This window comes from Citrus clementina, unplaced genomic scaffold, assembly GCF_000493195.1.
Source record: "Citrus clementina cultivar Clemenules unplaced genomic scaffold, Citrus_clementina_v1.0 scaffold_4, whole genome shotgun sequence".
NCBI classification, from domain to species: Eukaryota; Viridiplantae; Streptophyta; class Magnoliopsida; order Sapindales; family Rutaceae; genus Citrus; species Citrus x clementina.
Genome location: NW_006262274.1, coordinates 21,387,776 through 21,402,027, shown reverse-complemented (window position 1 = coordinate 21,402,027; position 14,252 = coordinate 21,387,776). Strand labels below are relative to the sequence as shown.

The window sequence follows — 14,252 nt, the reverse complement described above, 5'->3', positions numbered from 1 at the left end:
TCATGCACCTCATCACGGCAACGAGCGGCCTCCAAGTAAACAAGTGAGAAAAAATAACGTGGGCCTTAAAATATTTAAAAAATAAGGCCGGGCCTGGCTAAGGCCGAATCTCTGAGTCCAGCGACCCAGCCCAGCCTACGATTCCCATGCATTTCCGCCAGTTCCACTTCCACCCCGTTAGAATTGATACTCGTCAGCTCCGGTTCATGTACTCTGTAAAACACTGGAAAGCCACTCAAATCATTTGTTCATCTTGACCTTGAGCTAAATTAATGAATTAATAAACTTGAATCTCAGAAGATGACTGGAAGCGGCCGAAGAAGTAGTGCCCGAAGCAGAATCAAATCCAAAACAGACGCCAATGAAGACGGGCCTCTCCGTAACGCAGGGGATCACCGTAGAAATACGAGTGGAGATCACACTTCACTCCGACTTCTCAACGTTAACATCAAAACGCTGCTAGGTTTCACCGTTTTTACATTCTTTATAATTTGGTTCCTGATTTATCGTCTCGTAAATCCCGATCAAGGACCTGAGACACCTAGAGTCATCACGCCGTTTCCTGCTCCCAAACTCATGGACCTTCCTATGGTAATTTTCATTTTTGTGTTAATTTGTATTTGCACTTTTCTTTTCTTTTTTTACTAATACGTTATTCTGTTTTAATAGTTTCAAGGTGAGCATAAAGAGAGCTTGTACTGGGGTACTTATCGCCCTCATGTTTATCTTGGCATTCGCGCCAGGTATTTCATTTTATTGACGATCAAATTTTTCTTGAAAAACTTTTTTCATATTATAGCACTCTCTATGTAGCCATTCTAGTGGAAAGAAGGATTTGATGATCAGAGTTTAATATATATTTTAGAAGCTAAGCTATTATTTGCTGACATGTCCTTCAGATTAGTATGCTGTTAAATATATATTTTTTTCCTTGTCGGAGTAATGATTACATATGTAATGGAAATTGTTGTGGTTACTGACTGGCAGGACGCCTCGTTCTTTGGTAGCTGGGTTGATGTGGCTTGGTGTGAAGGATGGGAGGTATCACTTGCGGCATGTCTGCCAAGACTCTGATGAGCTGAGCAAATATGGCTGGACACGTCATAATGGCCGTGATTTTGGACATCAACTTCTGGTTGACCAAGACCTGACCTTGGAAACAAGTTTCCTGAAATCTAAGGGTGATGGCAGTGGCTATGGAGGAGATTGGGCTGTCCGACTTGACTTGCAAAGTGAGGAGTAAGTAGTATGATCTGCAGGTTTAGAATCCGGTCACTTGTATGTGTACAATGTGTTTGGTACATAATAGGCTTATTCATTAGATTATTTCATGATTTGCGACATGATTAATGTGGCCATGGTCAATTCACAGATCTAGGTGGAATAACAATATGCAGAGAACTGGATATCTATTTTTCTATGTGGCTGATGAAGATGGAAATGCTCTAAGTTTGGGTAGAGATATGTTCGATATTCATGAGAGTTCCCTCCTGGCAATAGGTTCTCGAGCAGATATTGGAGGTTGGCAGCTACACTTAAAAGGAATGGTAATCTGGCAATGGAGTGCAATGATTTTTCATTCTAGGCAATGATGAACTGTGAAGTGACTGATTTTCCCTGTTTCAAAATCATATTTCTTTTTGCTACCCTTTTTTTCTTCAATATCTTGGTTCTATCTAAGTCATGGTAAAGGTTTCAAAGAGTACTCTGAATATGTACGAAAACATTAGCTTTAGGAGGTATTTAGAATGTATTTAGTAATTTTTCCGTGAAAATAAAATATCAATGTATTTGTCTTTCACCTTGCCTCACCTTGTAATTTGCACCAATTTTCCTCACTAGCCAATTATGTGATAACTATCATCATAATATTGTTAATACTTAGCAATCATGTTTTCGCTTCTTCTCTTGGATGTTGATTTCAATCCAACTTCTTTTTTATATCCTTTTTGCAGGAAAGTTTGGAAGTCCATTATTCTGGTTTCAGGACTCCTCACATTCATAACTTATCTGATCTTGTCCTGGAAAATCTTGCGGCTCAAGTATGTTAGATTGCCGTGAGCACCTTAGTTTTTGAATACCATAATCAGTTATATTGTTAGAAGGACTGGGCATTTTTCAAGTTTCTTTTGGAATTCTTGTTTTCATTTCTATATTTCTCTGTGTGTGTTTACCAGGCTACAACGTTCAATCGACTGCAGCTAAGTGACACATCTGTTAGTTCTCCAAATATTTTAGTTTTTCAGGTATGTGTTTCATTGATTGATGGTCTGAGTGACTCTGAAGTTCATCAAAGTATCTTAAGAATTTCAAAGTCTTGATTTTTATCTCTGGTTTCAGTCCTTGCCTAAATTTGGATTGGGGTTTTTAATGCTTATGCAGATTTCTGCCAGGATTCCATTCAAAGCAGATATTGCTTTTGTATCTGGAACTGGCGTCAAAACCTCAAGGGTAGAGGAACGTCTAAGCAGCCTAACAGGTTTCTTTACAGTTCTATGTTTTCAAGTCTTTCCTGAATTCAAGGAAGTTTTTCATGTTGGTTTCCATGAACAGAAGTTTTTTTTTCATGTGTTGTTTCATATTGGTTTTCTGCCCTTTAGGTACCTTGCTAACCAGTCTACTAAAAGAGAAGCAAAGTGAATTTGATGCCAAATTTGAGAATTGCTTCAAAATGGCTGCCAAGGTAATGTTAATATTATGGAGTATATCTGTGATTATTTGAAAATTGAACATTATGAAATGAGCTTATCACCCGTTTTTTATGGGATAAATTTAGGGGATGTTGAAATGGGAGGTGTAATGTGTTGATGATTTGAGGAAAATCCAAGTTTGTCTTTTTCTTTTGATAAACACTGAAAGACATTTGCTTCAGTGGGAATTTCCAATCATTCCAACGACAATGAAAAAGTTATATGCTTTTTGCTTGAAATTTCACTTTGATTCAATTGAATCTTTGTTATTCTTAATACAGAAGATGCTAAGATGACAACATTTTGTTTCAGCTTGATTCTGAATCAGTGGTTGTCGGGAAGGCTGCTATTGGGAACATGTTAGGTGGCATTGGCTATTTCTATGGCCAGTCAAAAGTTTCACTACCAAAAAATACTAAAGTGAGTGAATTATATTTGTTTTGTGTGTTCATTAACAGTGATGTATGAATTTCTGAATTGATGAATTTGTCATTTCATAATAATCTAACAGATTTTATTCATTATAACATATTGCAGAGTTATGTTACTAATTTGTCCCAAATTGAGCAAGTCTTAGGTTGTAATCAATTATTAATGTTTTAGTCTGTCAAGTTACTTTCTCGTTTTCCAATAACAATCTTGTGAGAACATAAATCTGGAATGGTATGTAAGAATGACAAAATATTTTTCTTTGATTGACAATTTTTTTTTTCTGAAAAGAAAAGAAAATTTCAAGATGCTTTCAGTAGTCATATATCCCCTTCTATGGATCTTTCTTGGCATCAACTAATTGAATACTATTGTGTTGCTGGATAATGATCTATCAGCCATTCAGTGTATTTATGGATTCCCTTTGGTATTGGCTTTCAGTGTTCAGGAAAGTAGTAAATATAAAGAAAATAAGAAATAAGTAGTGAGAAAATTATTTGTAAGTGGTCAGACACTTGTGTGTTCCTTTTGTCCAATCTGTTGATATTTGATCGGCTTCTGTAGGAAATCGGAATAGTATACTGTATATTCAGTGATCTGTTTCCAGAATTGACTGTAGAAGATGTGAGAGATGTTAATAAAAGGATAATGGATGGAATATACACTGTTACCCTTTCGACATAACATCTTCACCAATAAAGAATTATTTATATATTCAACTTCCTGAATTTTTATATCTGACAAAGTCATACAGTGGGCCATTTTGTCTTGCAGCTTAAAAATCATGATAATTTTCTTCTATACTGGCCAGCCGAGCTTTATACCGCTGTCCCAAGTCGACCTTTCTTTCCTAGGGGATTTCTCTGGGATGAAGGGTTTCATCAATTATTGATCTGGTTGGTTGACTAGTTTTTTGTCTCATGTATGTTCCATTTCTTTTTATAGCTATTTCCTGTTGCTGCGCGTTTTGGAAATGATTGTAAAAATTTCAGCCAAAATGCATACACACACTAAGTTATTCAAGTTCTGTGTATCAAATGTTGATCAGGCGTTGGGATGTCCATATATGTTTGGATATTCTTGGACACTGGTTAGATCTGATGAATACTGATGGTTGGATTCCACGAGAGCAGATTTTGGGTGCTGAAGCTCTAAGGTATCTCAAGCATCCTGTTCAGTTAAATGCAGAACCTTACAGTAATATTATCCAGCACAGTATTCTGAAAGGTCATTCTGGTGTAATTGCAGTAAAGTCCCAGAGGAATTTGTTCTTCAGCATCCAACTAATGGAAATCCGCCAACTTTATTTTTGGTTTTGCGCGGTAAGCTTTTCTTCCAATTAAACTTTGCAATGATTGACCTTGAATGTTTAAATTTCATCATAAACTTCGTGATGCTTATATTGATGATAATAATTTGGACATTTTAGGGCATGCCAGAATTTCTTGGGGGTACGCACTACAAATCATTTTTAGTTGGAGGAACCCTCTATATTTCCCAGCCTCCTTTGAGTCTAGTAGAATCATGACCTTATTAGACCATTATGACAATTAACTATTAAATGTGAATATTATAAAAGTTAGATTTAACTTTCTAAGCCGACAATACTTCCATTGAAAATTGGATTGAAACTTTTGGTTCGCCATTTGAGATTTTAGGAATCTGTTGTTTAATTTGGGAGGTCTATTGCTGTGCTTGGAACGCAATTTGAAACTAAGTTCTTGGATTTGATCCATTTCAAAATTTTAATTTCTCAGTCACACCTGATTTTACTTTCAAGCTAAAAAGGCAATCATTTGGCGGATGTGAAAACCTGCTTAACATATTATTGATTTTTGGCATAGATCTCATAACCTGTATCAAATTATCAATCATATGAACTTTAGATATTGCAATAGATTTGAAGGGACTATTTGTAATCATATGAGCTAAGTATCCTCGAAAGTCAGTGTGTATAAATTATTGATCCCTCCTCCGTTCTCTTAACGCTGCAATGAATGAAGAAGTTATTCATTTTAAAATGTATTTAGTTTGTCTGATTATTTACAATGACCACCAGAGATTAGAGATTAGAAAATTTTACATCTTATCTTTTCTCTAGAATCTTCATACCCCATATTGTCTTATTGACATTTACTGGCATACTTTGTCATTTATCTGATTAGAAGTATGGAACTTTGCTTCTTTTAGAACTCATATATGCCATAAAGAAAAACAAATTTACTGCCACTGAAAGCAATGAGATCTCTTCTTTCCTTGAGCGGGCTCTTGTTCGGCTTGAAGCATGGTTCCAGTGGTTCAACACTACTCAGTCAGGTACGTCAAGGTTTCTATTTAATCTTTTATAGCTTTATTTGGAATACATGAGTCGTTTGCACACTTGTGTGTGTGTGTATATTTTTTCAAAAGGACAGAGATCTTCACATTTGTATGTCTAGTGCTGCTTTTCTTCTTTAAATATGGTAGTAACTGCCTTATAATTTGAGATGAAATTTTCCAAAAGCAAAATACCACACCAGGAAATGCTTGTACCTATTTCTTTCTCTCATATTTAAAATTGTAATGGGTGCTTAACTATTTTGTGTTCCGCGGAATGAGTAGGTTGAGTCAAGTGTAGCAGATTTGTTCATATTTAATATATAACATTTCAATTTCTTGAAACTCGTGTATTTATTGATCTTAACAAACATATTTCTCATAGAATAGTGATCTAGGATTCTTGTTAACCTCCCAAGCTGTCAGATATTTTGCTTTTTTGAGTTTTTAACTATAACCTAAATAATTGTTAGAGGTTCTTTGAGATGTTCAATTGAACTTCTGATCATGAGGTCAGAAGAAGACATTTTCAATTATTAATCTGCCAACATTTAACTTCTCTGAGATCTCATTGATTTTGGGTATCAACTTTACAAAACAGGAAAGGAGATGAGCAGTTACTTTTGGCATGGAAGAGATACCACTACTATACGTGAGCTAAACCCCAAGGTCCTATTCTTCAGCATACAATATGTCAAGGGCCTTAACTATTCTTTTTCTTTTTTAATGATTTTACAGAAAATTGTTTTGTTTTGGACATGTATCTTTTCTGGATTCGTCATAAACTTCATGTTTTCTCTGTGCTTTTTGAAGTCATATTACCAAAATTTAGTTTATAATAGGTCAATCTTGGATTAAAGAGAGTGTGCTTGTATTTTTTCTTAACAAAACTTGGTTAGATAAACCATGAACTATCTGCATTTCACCTTTTATAACCAATAAACCATTGCCTTGTAAATTCTTTACAAAGACCCTCCAACTTTAGAATTGAAACCTTTGATAACCCTAGAAAAACTTCATTTGCATCATCATAGTATTAGCACAATCTAGAATGTTTAATTGTATCAACTCTTCGGAGCATCTTGGAAGCAATTATTTCATCATCATTTTATCCAGGCACTCAGATGATGTTTTTCCTTACTAATGTAGGCTTGCTTAAATTTCAATTGTTGAAAAAATGGTGGTTAATTGTATCAACACTTCGGAGCATCTTGGAAGTTGGAAGCAATTATTTCATCATCATTTTATCCAGGCACTCAGATGATGTTTTTCCTTACTAATGTAGGCTTGCTTAAATTTCAATTGTTGAAAAAATGGTGGTTAACTGACATCGTTTCTGGCATCTGCAGACTCTATCCTCTGGGTTGGATGACTATCCTCGTGCTTCACATCCAAGTGAAGAAGAACGCCACTTGGATCTCAGATGTTGGATGCTACTTGCAGTAGATTCCTTGCATTCCATTGCAGAGTTGTTTGAGAGCAGTAGTGAACACAAGAAGGTATAAAGAGCAAACATAATCATCGAAACACTGGAATTCTTTTCTTTTCTTACTTGACAGACCTTGGAATGAAATGATGCAGGAATATGGTTCAACAGCTACGCTGCTTTCAGATTTTGAAATTCTTAATCAGGTTTCTTCATCTCTGTCATTCTGTCTGAAACAATTTCACATTCTTTCACATGTTAGAAGTTCTTAGTTGGTTACATGTAATACTGATGTATTACATTGTAATAAACAATTCCATGCAGTCAATGATGTTTGATGGTTCTGATACTGGCGACTGATGACTGCCATTTTTCTTTTTATCTTTTACCAGCTTCATTTTGATTTTGCACATGGAGCTTATTTAGATTTTGGAAATCATACAGAAAAGGTATGCTGCTTCTTTGTTGTTATTCCTCTCAGAATATCATGCCTTATATTGCTAACTTCTTTTGCTTGCTAATTGTATTGCACATGTTTACAGTTTTCTACAGGAGTTGTGAAACAATATTTCAAGATTGTTGCACTGATACAGATTTTTAAGATAAAATTCTTCTGTTGCCTTAACGATTGTGTACCTAATGCTTGCAACCTTGTTCAAGTCTGGAAGCTATTTATTATAATTTAAGAAAAAAATAAAGGAAAACTTTTCCTATTTGTTCATTTAATATGTAGACTTCATTTCTGTGCATGCTGTGAATATCAGTCCTTTAAGTTAACAATGCTCAAGGTACTAAAATTTGGTAGAAAATTCTTGTTCTACGATTAGGGATTAGATGACCATTTCCAGTTAAAAAGATTATGGTGCCTTGAAATGTTTGATTTATAATATTACAGTACCATTCAGCTTACTAAATTTGCTCTCAAATATTGATTATTGGTCAATCATTCTAGGTTCGTTTAAGTTGGAAAGAAATAAAGGTTGGAAATAATTATCCAGCTAGAGAGCTTGTTCGGGAAGTATTAGAAAAACCGGAGTTGAGGTTGGTTCCTCACGTTGGTTATGTCAGCCTTTTTCCTTTTATGGAGAAGATCATTCCACCTGTAAGTTGCCTATGGAGCCTAATGCTGAAATTAGTTTTTGTTGGTTGATCTTTGATGGGACTCTTGTCTTAGTTACCTTTGGTACATGGTTAGAAACCTCTCATGTTCATGAGTGATACAGGATTCATGGATCCTGGACAAACAGCTTGATCTTATTTCTAACAGGAGCATCTTATGGACTGATTATGGACTCCGCTCACTTGCCAAAACAAGGTGATTGTGTATGCATTTGTTGTATTCTATTTTTACAATTAAGATCCTATGATCAATTTAGTTGATGCTGATTTTAGAGTTAATGTAAAATGTTATCTTGAATGCTACAGCTCCTTGTACATGAAACACAACACAGAGCATGATCCACCTTATTGGAGAGGTCCAATTTGGATGAACATGAACTATAGGATTCTTGCTGCACTCTATTATTACTCACAAGGTACTAACCTCTCCATCCATTAAGAAGAAAACAAATAATAAAACAAAAATTTTGTTTGTTTCTGAGAGACATTCTGTCTTCATCGATATTTCTTTTCCGGAATTAAATGGTTAAATTCCTGCAGTGAATGGACCATACAGAGAGAGAGCAGAAGTCATCTATGATGAATTAAGGGGCAATCTGATTAGGTATTCACAATGTCTGCATTGCATAAGTATTGGCTAACCCTTGTCTGAAATTGTCTATTAGTTTCAACATTTTCACTTCTATGCTGCAGGAATGTGGTTCGCAACTACCATCAGACTGGGTTTCTGTGGGAACAGTATGATCAGAAGAAGGGTAAGGGAAAAGGCGCACGTCTGTTCACTGGTTGGACAGCGCTTGTGCTATTGATTATGGGTGAAGTTTATGGTGAAACTTAAATTCCAAGTCAATATAGAAGATTTTTCTAACAGAAAGGGAACGCGTTAAATACTTCAGACCTCTGAGAAACCATGTACCAATATTCATTAAAGTGGGTAATTTTATGGCAGCAGTTCTGTTCAATCTGGATGGTAGCACATTCTTTGGGTATGATAAGAATCTTATAGGAGAGAATTGAAAGGCTGGTGGATCTTCTGGGACTCATGTTTTGTAACAGGTTATCTGATGAGAAACTTTCAAGCGTCGGTAATTTTGAGAATGCTTTCTGACTTGAACAGAACAAGTAATTTGGAAAATCAAATGCTAAATCCTGATGCATTTCTAGTTTAACACTCGAGGAAAAATTTAGGATTCATGATCCTATAAAATACAGAATTTCCCAAGTAATGCCCATAATCGATGTACTACGCAGCCAATAGTACATCCCTAAAAGAGTATATCATTCAGACCTCATATCATGTTTCAATCTGTTATTCACAACTCGCGTGACCTTGGGATTAACAACCCCATTACCCTTCATCAGAAGAAAGAGAGAGAGATGGGGAAGCGGCCTTTGCATTTTGCTGAGTACTTTGAGGTTAATTAAATTCACCTAGTCGCCTAGTTCACACTAAAACTCTAGTTGGGGCCAGGAATTCTAAGCTAGCAGCAGAAGTTGATGTCCCAATTGATGCAGCTGCAAAATACAGAAATACATCAAAGAATCATCGTAGATGAGGCATTAATTACTCCCGTACATTCCACTTTTTCAGCTCACATCTTCCGTCATCTGCGAGTCCTCAGCCATTATTATTTCCATATCCCTAATATCTCGCTTCAACACATTGCCAAGCCTTGCAATAGCCTCTGTCTGCTGTTGTAATACCTGTATGCACACGAAGGAACCTTAATTTCACTTGAATGTATTGAGACACCACCAACACACAAGAAGACTATACCGTGTCCGGCTATCCCAAAACCCATGGTTTCCATAAACATTACAAATTGCAAACATAATTGCAGTCTAACCAAATGTAACAAATCAAATAATATAGTGGATCGAAGAAATTTAAAAGATGAACCATTAGAATAATTTTTGAGAAAATAACACTTTTTAAGTCAAATTTGCAAAATCTATTGTAACGAGTGGTAAGGGACACGTTATTGTTTGTTCCTACCTCCTGCATATCAGCAAGACTCTGTTCGTGTATTTTGGTTGATCCTGGAAGACAAATAGAACCACCAGCACCAATGGAATTTGCTTGAACACGAGATACAGTGAGCAAGTTTTGAACCCTCCTAGAAAGTTCTGCACCAGATCCTTTCAGCTGGTATCATTTCTAGTCATCAGTACCATATCCTGGAAATAGACCCAGAGAGGAAGCATAGAAAGAAGATCATGGATGCGTAAGACCAACCTGTCTTGTTATTGAAGCTAACTTCTCAGCCAATTCAACTTCCCCTTTCATTAAGGGCAATCGGCATCCCTTGCTCTCCAATGCTTCAACAATTCTCATCACCTACAGGCAGATCAACACAATAAAGGTCATACTGACTAGTCTAGAACTAAGTTCACAACCTATTCACATAAAATGATAGAGTCTCCTAGCAGATGCTGCTAGGTCCACATTGATAGAAGGAAACTGGACAGATCAACCCAATCAGGGAAAAGAAAAAGGGAAGAGGCATGAGGGAGGGAGGGCAGGGAAGTGGAAGGAGATTTCATGCTTAAACAGTAATAAAGACACTCAGGGAGGTATTGAGATTTGTAAAGGACTGTTCCTACCCTTAAAAGACGCCTTTGAAGACTTTGCTCTTTTACTCTCATTCTTTCAATCCAAGGCAGAGTTTCAGCTTGAAAATGCCTTTGAAGCTGCAAAAGGTTATTAAATATGAAGCATATTTCAAACTTATGATCCATGACGAGAGACAGACAGAAGAATAGAATACCATTTTCACATTGCTCTGAGTAATTCTTAATCTCTCAGCATCTGAAAGAATGACTTCATCTTGGAGCTGCATTAATCCAAATATTACAATGTCAGAATCAATAACCAACAGCCATAAACAAAGTACAATCATTGAAAGAAGCAAGCGCATAATCCTCAAACAATCAGGCCTCGAGTTACATGCACGCAACTATATTGGACACCCTGTTTTCCTTAGAGAGTACAAATCATAGAAATAACACAATGGCCAAACATGTTAGATGTATCCTACCTTGGGGTTGTATGCACCTCATAATTATCTTTTCTTCTGAGCAAACCCATAGGACTGTAGGAGGCAATTGCTATGCTTGAGCCAAAATATTAAATTGCCATCAATGTTGACGACACTTTCACTTGAACATTTAATCTGAACATTGCTAATGAAGCATATTACCCGATAGCTTATAAAACTGTTTCCTCAAACTTAACCAGTCGATCTCTACACCTCGGTTACCCAACAACAAAAGCATCTCTCAGCTGTATATCTCAACTTCAATATTCTCTTCGGCAATGGCATGGAACCTCGACTAATGAAAAAGGTGATGGTATTAAACCTTCAAGTTTCTAGATTTAGCTGATGGGACGATGGCCTCCTTCTCAATCAAGCTATAAGTCTATCCTATATGTTAATGATCCCACAAGTTGATCTATTAGACACTTCTTTGTATTTAAAATAAAGCAATTATCCCATGAGACCCTGTTCCTTACTTTGGTCTCATCTCTGAGATTCAATTTCTTTACCACTAATGATATTTGAAGGATTTTTTTTTTTTTTTTGGGTAAGTTCTTCAATAATTTGTCAGGCCAAAGAAATATCATCAAAGTCAATCTCCAGATCAATAATTCAACTAAAGTTCCTCATTTGGTTTTTCAATAATTTGTCAGACTAATGAAATATCTCCATAGCCAATCTCCTGATCAATAATTCAACTAAAGTTCCTCATTTTGTTTTTCAATAATTTGTCAGACTAATGAAATAACTCTATAGTCAATCTCCTCATCAATAATTCAACTAAAGGTCCTCATTTTTCTATGATACACAGACTCATGCCAGTCACTCTCTCAAGCTTCCATGTTATTGTTTGAAATCTACAATGTTTTGGCATTTCAAATGTGCAAAACTGCATACAAGTGTTGCCCTTGGTAAAGCCAGTCAAAATAAATCAGATCCGTTGTTTTCTAGGAAAATCATGTTAACCATTTCTCATTTAGTGTAATGAACAGAAAACCAAATGATGAACAATCAAGTTCTCAATATGACATAATTTCTAGTACAGCTCCAATAATTTATCCATCGACATGAAAACAACACACAAAAGAATGCACATGTATTTCTAACCAAAATGCTACATGCCTGAAATATACAACAGGTACCTTCAGGCGATTCGAAAGATCTTTGAAACCCTGAACAAGTTGAGGCCACAAGCGTTCCCGGTCAGTACTATCCATCCCCTCCAACTTCCCCATAGCCTCTGCCCACATGATCTACCAAAGCAAACTAACCTCCACGCTTAGCAAACTCAAAATAATAATAATTACAATTATAATTGAAAATAACACCACAGGCTTCAAAGAGAAATAACAGCACTCACACAAGCAAGAATCAAAAAAGAAATTCCCAATGAAGGAAAGAACAAACTCACATCTGAAACACCAGGTGGCTTAACCCTAAACTGTGGTTCAGTAACACTGAACAACAAATGCTGCAAAATTAACACATTAAGTGAACACAGAAATCTCAATTTTTCTAATGAATAAAGTTCTCACTGCTAGAAAACATTGACGAAAAAAGCATAACAGAAACGGACCTTAAAAGCATACTTAGGGTTTGTAGGCTCTTCCTTGTAAGCATCAACAATCGCCTAAAATAAATTACATCACAATAAAGCATATTATAAAACTAAAATCGCAAACCTAAGTTTAGGTTTAAGTTCTAGCAAACATATTAACAAAAAGAAGAATCAACGAACTTGAATGTCGCGCTCGGCAAGAGAGAATTGCAGCGGGGCCACAGGAGCCATCTGAGTGGTCAATTGAGCATTGGGAAAAGGACTCAGCTGCGGCGCGGCCGACGGTGCCTGAAACCCGAATCCAGTGAATCCAGTTGCTGGCTGCTGAAACGGTGTCATCTGTTGTTGTTGCTGTTGCTGTTGAGGTTGAGAAGAGAACGGAGTGGAGAAAAGAGAGGAGCCAAACGACGACGTCGAAGGAGTGCCGAACGCCGGCGTGGAAGAAGGCGTGCCGAACGCCGGCGTGGAAGACGGCGTGCCGAAGGCTGGAGCTGAAGCTTGAGCTCCAAACATTGTCTGTTATGTGTTTGATGAAAAGTTCAGAGCGGGGAGTGATAGCCTTTATAGGCAGGAGCTGCCATTTTATTTTGACAGGGTTCGGGTCTCTTTCTGACTATGTTTTCGCCAATCGATTTTTTGAATTAGCGGGCCCGCCACCGATGGTGATACTTAAGTTTCGAGTAAGCAGATAAGGACATTTAGTTAGCGTTTACAACTTTACATTTTGAATTGAAGTGAGAAATTTAGAAAGTGTGAATTTTAGAATTGGGAGTGTGAAATGAGAGTGAGAGTAGGTTATTTATTTATATTGGAATGAGAAAATATAATTGAAATCAGAATCTAATTTATGTGTTTCCATTGTCTTGAATTGAGAGTAAATATTTTAAATTATAATTTTATTCTTATTTTAATAATTATAATTTATAATTAAAAAATTAATAAAAAATATATTTAAAAAATAAAATAAATTTTTATTATATTTGTAAATTAATAATTATTATTAATATTCTTAATTATGTAAATCATAATTTTTTTAATTAATTTTAATTTAAATTATGTGAATAAAAATTATTAATGATAGCAACACAAATAAAACATTATTATTGATAATATAGTACAAAATTAATATTTTCTAAAATAAAATATTTATTATTATTAATTAAATAATGAATTAATATTTATTAAAATTAATGTTTAATATTATTATTTTAATTAATTTAATTTATAAAATAATATAATATTATTATTTAAATGAATATAATATTTATTTATTTTTATTTTATTAAATTTTATAAAATAAATATGTTTATAATTATTATTTTTAATAAATATGATATTATTTATTTTATTAAATATTATATATTTATTTTAATTATGAGGGTAAAAAGGGAAGAGGGGAGAGTGGATTCCCACTCCCACCTCTCCCCATGGGAGTGGGAATCCCATTTCCCACTCCAAAATTAGGTGGGATCCACAGAGTGGGAATCTCACTCCCCCCTTACAAATGTTAAGTAAATACTGGAGTGGGAGGAATCCACACTCCACACTCCCACTCCAGAAAGTAAACACAAGTAGTCAAAATGATAAATATTAAGAATTGGGTTAAATATTACGTGACAAAAATTAGTGATCGCTCTAATTTAAATTCGGTCTTGAATTGGACTCTACTTTTAGCA

The 14,252-nt window shown here is 35.4% G+C and overlaps 2 protein-coding genes across 3 annotated transcripts; one reads left to right on the top strand and one right to left on the bottom strand.

Moving 5' to 3' along the window:
• Positions 1-195: 195 nt before the first annotated feature.
• LOC18043851 (mannosyl-oligosaccharide glucosidase GCS1) lies at positions 196-8,942 on the top strand. Of its 2 annotated transcripts, XM_006437995.2 has the most exons (22): positions 196-591; positions 670-743; positions 988-1,239; positions 1,373-1,547; positions 1,956-2,042; positions 2,178-2,246; positions 2,383-2,479; positions 2,601-2,683; positions 3,003-3,110; positions 3,894-4,015; positions 4,168-4,275; positions 4,368-4,441; positions 5,310-5,435; positions 6,037-6,104; positions 6,785-6,934; positions 7,017-7,067; positions 7,254-7,310; positions 7,814-7,963; positions 8,085-8,176; positions 8,287-8,396; positions 8,521-8,584; positions 8,674-8,942. In XM_006437995.2, exons 1-22 carry the CDS (start codon positions 301-303, stop codon positions 8,816-8,818), a joined length of 2,553 nt encoding a protein of 850 aa, XP_006438058.1. In that variant the 5' UTR covers positions 196-300; the 3' UTR covers positions 8,819-8,942. The 2 variants fall into 2 exon arrangements, with proteins under 2 accessions (XP_006438058.1, XP_024041587.1); XM_024185819.1 differs by lacking the exons at positions 7,814-7,963; positions 8,085-8,176; positions 8,287-8,396; positions 8,521-8,584; positions 8,674-8,942 and adding an exon at positions 7,404-7,803.
• Positions 8,943-9,111: 169 nt separating this feature from the next.
• On the bottom strand, positions 9,112-13,215 carry LOC18043849 (nuclear pore complex protein NUP54). The gene is made up of 9 exons (XM_006437996.2): positions 12,757-13,215; positions 12,595-12,648; positions 12,430-12,489; positions 12,161-12,271; positions 10,749-10,814; positions 10,585-10,671; positions 10,217-10,318; positions 9,977-10,126; positions 9,112-9,684 (listed from the first exon to the last, which is right to left on the bottom strand). The coding sequence occupies exons 1-9, from the start codon at positions 13,087-13,089 to the stop codon at positions 9,568-9,570; spliced, it is 1,080 nt and encodes a 359-aa protein (XP_006438059.1). The 5' UTR covers positions 13,090-13,215; the 3' UTR covers positions 9,112-9,567.
• Positions 13,216-14,252: the final 1,037 nt, after the last annotated feature.

Coding starts and splice junctions, on each gene's coding strand:
- LOC18043849 (XM_006437996.2), bottom strand. CDS start 13,089: ATGTTTGGAGCTCAAGCTTCAGCTCCAGCCTTCGGCACGCCGTCTTCC. Junction 12,649..12,756: donor TTGCCGAGCGCGACATTCAA/GTTCGTTGATTC, acceptor AATTTATTTTAG/GCGATTGTTGATGCTTACAA. Junction 10,319..10,584: donor TTCAAAGGCGTCTTTTAAGG/GTAGGAACAGTC, acceptor ATCTGCCTGTAG/GTGATGAGAATTGTTGAAGC.
- LOC18043851 (XM_006437995.2), top strand. CDS start 301: ATGACTGGAAGCGGCCGAAGAAGTAGTGCCCGAAGCAGAATCAAATCC. Junction 6,105..6,784: donor TACGTGAGCTAAACCCCAAG/GTCCTATTCTTC, acceptor TGGCATCTGCAG/ACTCTATCCTCTGGGTTGGA. Junction 7,964..8,084: donor TGGAGAAGATCATTCCACCT/GTAAGTTGCCTA, acceptor TGAGTGATACAG/GATTCATGGATCCTGGACAA.